We start from the raw sequence: 7,494 nt of genomic DNA, 5'->3' as shown, positions 1-7,494 counted from the left end.
AACTTCTATAAAGAGAAAATTTCCCCTCATCTTGTGTTCCCACAGAAAAAATAGGATAAATGCTTACAGCTTTCCAGTTTCAACATAATGAATTAGTTGTTCCCCTAGCATTCTCCAACAATGACCAATGAGTTTGTATGTTTAAGAATCACTGTAAACTCGTAGATTTAAACAAACCTGATATGTTTAGATCCATTGCATATAGTATCCATTTTGACACTCAAATTGTCCCATCTTTGGCCAGTGGGAACTGTTCTAGTTGCTTCTGAGTCCTTTTGATAGAATTCTAACAGTTTTTGAAAACTTCCTTGCTTATCTTGGACAATTCCTGCCCCATACCTGAAATTAGCCATTTCTCCAAGGAGTTCCTTTTAGTGTGAAATGGTATTGAGATACCTCAGATTGGACACCAGGGGTGTTCATTGCTACTGGGTTATTGTTTCTAGGCCTTTTCAGGATAAAGTTAGAATATGTTTTAGGATAAAATACACCATGAGCTCTGTATAACTATGAGTATATACCATGTATAAGAGTATAACTATGAGTTATACTTCCAATTTAAATTCAGAATATAGAGTTTTTACTTAACTTCTTAGAGTATACCCCACTTGGGATGTCATAGTGAAATTATTGTGTTTTAAAATCATTTGGATAGGGGCTTCCCTGGTGGCGCAGTGGTTGAGAGTCCGCCTGCCGATGCAAGGGACACGGGTTCATGCCCTGGTCCAGGGAGATCCCACATGGTGCGGAGCAGCTGGGCCTGTGAGCCATGGCAGCTAAGCCTGTGCGTCCGGAGCCTGTGCTCCGCAACGGGAGAGGCCACAGCAGTGAGAGGCCCGAGTACCGCAAAAAAAAAAATCATTTGGATAGTTTGGTTGGGGTCATTTTACATTTTTATAATAAAAGCCCTTGTGATATGGCTTCATGTGGTGGAGAGAAAATTTTTCAGATCTATATGTATAAAAAAGAGAACAGTACTCTGTGGACTTCTAAATTCTGAATTAAATGTAGAGTAACTTAAGATGCTTTAATGACAGTATTTGGAATCAGTCCTTCTGTTAATTTCACTTGGCAAGTACTAAGAGATGATGATCCCTGGTGCCTATGGCTGCAAAAATACAACATGGCTAAATTCCTTGGTTGCAATATCTTAAAAGGTCACTAGATTATGCTACTTCACAAAAGTATCTTTCTGAATCTCTTTTTCTCTCAGTTTATCTCTCCAAGTTCTTCTTCCCTGTGGATTATTAACCTTCAAAAAATTCTGTCCCCATTCCTTCTTCTCTTTGCCTTTGCTAGCTTCCTCCCCAGAAACTCAGGAGCTTGTATGTTTGTGTGTATACTTGGGAAGAGGAATTGCTACATAAACTAGGGAGTGAGAATGGAGGAGGTAGGGGGATAGACAGCTGCAAGGATCTGAGCTGGTAGACTGAAACAAACCCTCATCCTAAACCACTCAGAGCTCAGATTTCTTCTTTAGACAGCTGGCTTTTTAAGTCCTGAAATCTCTACAAAAATGGAGGAGGGGCTGTGAACTACCTCTGCTATGCACCTTATTTAAAGTCAGCTACCTCCTAGATATGTTCTGTAGAAACTAAACGCAATATTCAGTACAGCAGGGATGAGGGTGGTGAATGAAATGCATACAGCTGTCCACTCTAATTTTTAAAGGCCAGGAGCTCATTACTGACAATGCTGAAGGGCTGCCTGCAGTAGGCAGTGACTAGAATCATATAAGCTTGAACTGGATATCTGACTTGCTTGTCATATTTCTGTCCTCCCACCCGCACCTGGCACCCTATACTCCATACTGTTTCTAATCCTACCCTCCCCACTCCCCCAACTCCAACACCCTACCCCCACCAATGCTCCTGGAATCTTGGACTTAGCTATTTTTAAAACAGTCAACTCAGTAGCCACCTCCCTCCCCTGCTCAGCTGTCCAGTACTCCAGCCAGCCATATACTCCCCCTTCCCCCCACACCAGACCTTCTCTGGTTCCCTGACCTCAGTGAGATTGCAGCCGGTCTGGGGACCTAGGGGAGACATGGAGAAAGAGACGGGGGATCCCCTGGCTGGAGCTGACTGACAGTAGACAGTCATGGCTGGAGAATTGGATATCAGACTAATGCTTGACCTCTGGAAACAGTAAGTCAAAATGAAACTGCAATTCCTCTAATAAGCTTTTGGAGTTAGAATTGAAGTTAGAATTTCATAAAATTATGACATCTACTTGGATGTCTCTGGTCCAAAAGCTAGGATCTCTCCCATACCAAGGTGCCCCAATCTCCATTTCTCCTTCTGTCTTATTTCTTTCTGGCCTCTGGCCATTAGAAATTTAAACCTCCGTCTCTCCTCTGAGAGTCAGCTCTCTTCTTATCTTGTTACCTCAAGACTTCTGATGAGGTCTCCTTCTTTAATATGTGTCCCACATTTCCCATTCTGTGGTTTTCTCACCAAGGCCAAATTTAGCCTGAGATGATTAGCCACTGATACCCTTCTATTCTGCTCCTACTTAGCAGTGCCCTTCACATTGGGCTTCCAAGGCTGGGGGTTACTCCTCGTTGTAAATGATTTCTCCCCACAACTCTAGTCCCATCATCCTGTTCTTCCTCCTGCATGACTCTCCCTCAATCGTATCCTTATCCCAGGAGAGGGTAGTTTGGCAAAAGGGAGTTAGCCCCTCCCCAAGCTCTGTTCTCATCAAAAGATTGAGAACTTCTAAACTTGCAAGGTAAGGTTAATGGAAAGAGTGGTTCTTCAGTGAGGTTTGGAAAAATACAAGAAGAAATGTTGACTTACAAACAAATATTTATTTGCATGCTTGGCTTGCATCCCATTATCCCCTGAGAGAGAGGGATTATAATTTTTGCTCTCTAGAGTAGATGAAAGAGACTGGTTCCCTTTTCATTTGAATACTGACGTTCCAGAGAACAGGGATGGTTATACCACCCTTACCCCTTCTCGCTGAAAATTCTGACACAAAGGAGGAAAATAAATGAATGACCTCTGGAGGGTGTCCCCTCCTGATAGGGAAGGGCAAATAAGAGGTATGTTTCTGAAGCATTTTCAGATCCTAATTCTGTTGGGGAGCCCACTAGCATGGTTGAGATCTGATCTATCCACATGATTCCTCCTTTTTTGACATTTCTGCTGTTTGGTAGCTCAGAATGGGGCAATACAGTGGACTCTGCCCCCCTGAGTTCACTCAACCTTTCTTCCACCCCCACCTAGGGGTATTGCATAAGGGACCTGAAAGTGGCCACAAGAGCAGGGCACAGAGGCTTAACAGCCTCGCTTTTAGTTCAGGGAGCCCCATTCTCCCCAAACTCCAGTCTGCTCATCTTTTTCCTGATCTCCCGAGATTCTCTTCACACGATTCTGAACAATCTTCAACTCTTCTCTTTCCCCATGCCCAGCCAAATCTCTTTTTTCAGTCCCTTACAGGACGTCCGGTCAAAATTCACTAGGTAGGAGGGTCACCAGCTGGAAAGAACCGGAACCTGGGGGGACCTGGCTGGATAGGTATGGGGGATCCAGGCCAGTCCCCTAGTCCCTGGTGCCCCCATGGCAGTCCCCCAACTCTAAGCATTCTCACTCTCCTGCTGCTCCTCTGTGGACATGGTAAGGAAGGGTTAGATAAGGGTTTGGGGAATCTAGGGGGTAGGCTGCTATGTAGGGGTGGGCATGTGAGCTTGGGTGAGTGAGAAGAGATGGGTGCTGAGGAATTCCAGTCACTCGCCCCACTCTCAGATAGGTATATTTTATTCTCCATTCAACTTGGGGAAGGGCACTGGGAAAGCCCTTGATCCACAGGGAGAACAGATCTAGCAGGGCTTACACATGCTTAGCAAGATTGAAAGAGGACAAGACTAGAAAACTGGGGGGCTGGGGGCTCGCGGCTGCGCACTGGGGACTGTGGAAGGCTCTCAGTTGGGTTTTAGGACCGGCTGGAATCCCCTGATGAGGTTTGGGAGAGTTATGGTTGAGCGGGGATCTGGGGACCATCTCACAATCCTCTCTCCCTTCCGTCCTCAGCTCATTCTCAGTGCAAGATCCTCCGCTGCAATGCTGAGTATGTATCTTCCACTCTGAGCCTTAGAGGTGGGGGTTCACCAGGAGCCCTTCGAGGAGGAGGCCGGGGTGGAGGGGTGGGCTCCAGCGGCCTCTGCCGAGCCCTCCGCTCCTACGCGCTCTGCACTCGGCGCACGGCCCGCACCTGCCGCGGGGACCTCGCCTTCCATTCTGCTGTGCACGGCATCGAAGACCTGATGATTCAGCACAACTGCTCCCGCCAGGGCCCCACGGCCCCTCCCCCACCCCGGGGCCCAGCCCTTCCAGGCGCAGGCCCGGTGCGCTCCTCTGGTCCCCCAGCCCCGGACCCCTGTGACTATGAAGGCCGGTTTTTCCGGCTGAACGGTCAGCCCCCAGGCTTCTTGCATTGCGCCTCCTTCGGGGACCCTCACGTGCGCAGCTTCCATCACCACTTTCACACGTGCCGTGTTCAAGGAGCTTGGCCCTTGCTGGATAATGACTTCCTTTTTGTCCAGGCCACCAGCTCCCCCGTGGCATCGGGGGCCAACGCCACCACCACCCGGAAGGTCAGGGACTCAATTGCTCCTCCAGATCCTCCCAGGGTCACCTCAGGGTACCACTCCCATGCCGTTCCCACTATTTCTCAGCAATGCTCCCTATTCCCTCTCCTCCTCAACCGCTCTCACATCTTGAATCACTCCCTCCTACCAAACACTCGCTCCTGTAAATCACTTTCCCTCAGTGGGAATTTCACGCCAATGCAGAAAACACTGAAGAGAAATTTGGAAAGAGGAAAGTTGAGGAGCCCTGGGTTGAGGAGTTACAGAAAGGAAACTTTTCCTTCTCCTGTGGGAGTTTCCGAGGTTGAGACCAAATAAGAAAGAGAGGGGTTGAGCAGGGATAAAGCAATATTGGAACATAAAGAAGGGATCAAGGAGTGAGAACCATGATAAGCCTTTCATCTCTGCTGGGATCAGATCCCTAACTATGTAATGAGGCCTGACTGGTGGAAGCGGGTAGGATGCACTGAGCCCAAAATAAACTGTTTTCCCTCTTGCCCTCACAGCTCACCATTATATTTAAGAACATGCAGGAATGCATTGATCAGAAGGTCTACCAGGCTGAGGTGGACAATCTTCCCGCAGCCTTTGAAGATGGTTCTATCAATGGAGGTGACCGACCTGGGGGCTCAAGTTTATCCATTCGAACTGCTAACCCTGGGAGCCATGTGGAGATCCGAGCTGCCTACATTGGCACAACTATAATCATTCGGCAGACAGCTGGGCAGCTCTCCTTCTCCATCAAAGCAGCAGAGGATGTGGCCAGGGCCTTCTCAGCTGAGCAGGACTTGCAGCTCTGCGTTGGGGGATGCCCTCCAAGTCAGCGACTCTCACGCTCAGAGCGCAGTCGTCGGGGAGCTATAACCATTGATACTGCCAGACAGCTGTGCAAGGAAGGGCTGCCAGTTGAAGACGCTTACTTCCATTCCTGTGTCTTTGATGTTTTAATCTCTGGTGACCCCAACTTTACTGTGGCAGCACAGGCAGCTCTGGAGGATGCCCGAGCCTTCCTGCCGGACTTGGAAAAACTTCACCTCTTCCCCTCGGATGCTGGGGTTCCTCTTTCCTCAGCAACCCTCCTAGCCCCACTCCTTTCTGGGGTCTTTGTTCTGTGGCTTTGCATTCAATAACTAGGCCAGCAATCTCATGACTGGTTTAGAAGTGATTTGTGGATAGAGATTGGCAAGGAAGAACGTAAAGAATCACTGAAGGAAACAGTGGGGACTAAGAGACACGTGAAACAATGACATTTATCCAGAGTGAGAGAGGCTGCAGTCCAGGGTTGAAATGATCACAGAGGGAGGATTCTGGGCAAGGTTTCTGCATTCCAGACCTCAATAAGGGCTTGTCACTAATTTTCCCAGTCTTGTTTATAGTAAGCAAATTGTTCCAGTCCATCTACTCCTGAGATCACCCCTACAAGCTTAGAGGTTATGGGGTCCTGACCATCAGTAGAAAACTTAAGGGTTCAGACTTTTAATAGAGAAGAACTGAAAGAGAAAGAGGTGATCATTACCCATCAGAAACTCAAAATCTAATGATATTTTCTCTTGGAAGGTGGAAAGAGGAGGAAATGATAAGGAGAAGAGTCTATTTGATAAGAATATGTGGGTAAGATGTGTTCTGCTTTCTTGGTTCAGAGATGAAGTGGGGGTTGTCTGGATTTTTGGTGAAGGGAATCTCTGTCTTTGGAGAATAGCACAGATAGGAAAGAAGCTATCATCCCCACCCCTAACTAATCTGTTATTAAAGTTATGAATTCTTCACATTTATTGCCTATGTTGAATCTCTTTACAGACGCTTAAGATGGCATAAAGACAATGTGTTCACTTCACTGAAAGAGGGCTCAGAAGTATCAGGTATTGTTTCTGCCCTCAGGAAGTTTACAGGCTATTAGGGAGACAAAGCTGATTCACGTGAAGGAGTGATGAGAGTGTAATTATTCACTAAATTCTATGGTACTATGAATCCAAACGGGAAGACGGTTGATGAGAACTCAAGATATAATAAGAGGTAGTAGAGGAGATGGGATTTGAAGTGATCTTTGAAGATTGGGTAGGATTTGAATTAAGGACCTCCCAGGCAATGGACACCATCTGGATTTATACATAGATTCATGATTCAGTGAGGAAATCAGCAAAACTCAAATGAAGTAGACAAGAAGTAATGGGATAGAAGGGTAGATGGACAGAGGCCAGATTATGAAATGCCTTGAAAGTGGGGCCAAAGAGTTTAAATTCAATTAACAGCTAACATTTATTGAGAGCTTAAAACTTGCCAGGTAATGTTCTAAACACTTTTTTGGCTTTTTTTCGGCCATGTGGCATGGCTTAGTTCCCCAACCAGGGATTGAACCTGGGCCCATGGCAGTGAAAGCGCCAAGTCTTAACCACTGGACCACCAGTGGTTCCCTAAACACTTTAAAATTATTAATTCATTTAATCCTCACAACTCTCTAAGGAAGGTAATATTCTTATCTCTATTTTTATACAAGGAAACTGAGGTACAGGAAGATTAAGCAACTTGCCCACAGTAATACAGCTAATAAATGGTAGAGCTAGAGACTGAACCCAGGCAATTTGGCTCCAGAGACCTAACGAACTCTAAACCACAAAACTATGCTGTCAAGGAAACAGCCATTAAAGATTTCGGTTGTGGAGCTTGGCAGGAAAGGGGAGCTGCAGGCAGTGGCTGCCACCACAAAAACTATTCTCTTCTTCTATCATATGAAACCCAAAAGGGAGAGCTGGAAAAGGGTGGGAAAGGCCCCAAATTGAAGGAATCTAGTTTGGAGAAGAAAAGACTGAAAATAGAAGCTGTTCTAGTTCAGGATGTTCGAAAGTAACAGTTCTGTTCTGAACAAAACTATGAAGGAGAGAACATTAACATTCAGCGTTGTC

At 46.5% G+C, this 7,494-nt stretch overlaps 1 protein-coding gene across 1 annotated transcript; it reads left to right on the top strand.

Moving 5' to 3' along the window:
- Positions 1–2,001: 2,001 nt before the first annotated feature.
- HJV (hemojuvelin BMP co-receptor) lies at positions 2,002–6,360 on the top strand. Its single transcript, XM_032653746.1, has 4 exons — positions 2,002–2,147; positions 3,419–3,623; positions 4,038–4,600; positions 5,101–6,360. The coding sequence occupies exons 2-4, from the start codon at positions 3,527–3,529 to the stop codon at positions 5,722–5,724; spliced, it is 1,284 nt and encodes a 427-aa protein (XP_032509637.1). The 5' UTR covers positions 2,002–2,147; positions 3,419–3,526; the 3' UTR covers positions 5,725–6,360.
- The last annotated feature ends 1,134 nt before the right edge of the window (positions 6,361–7,494 follow it).

Source organism: Phocoena sinus, chromosome 1 (assembly GCF_008692025.1).
Source record: "Phocoena sinus isolate mPhoSin1 chromosome 1, mPhoSin1.pri, whole genome shotgun sequence".
In the NCBI taxonomy this organism is placed as follows: Eukaryota; Metazoa; Chordata; class Mammalia; order Artiodactyla; family Phocoenidae; genus Phocoena; species Phocoena sinus.
This window is presented reverse-complemented; position numbering and strand designations above follow the sequence as displayed.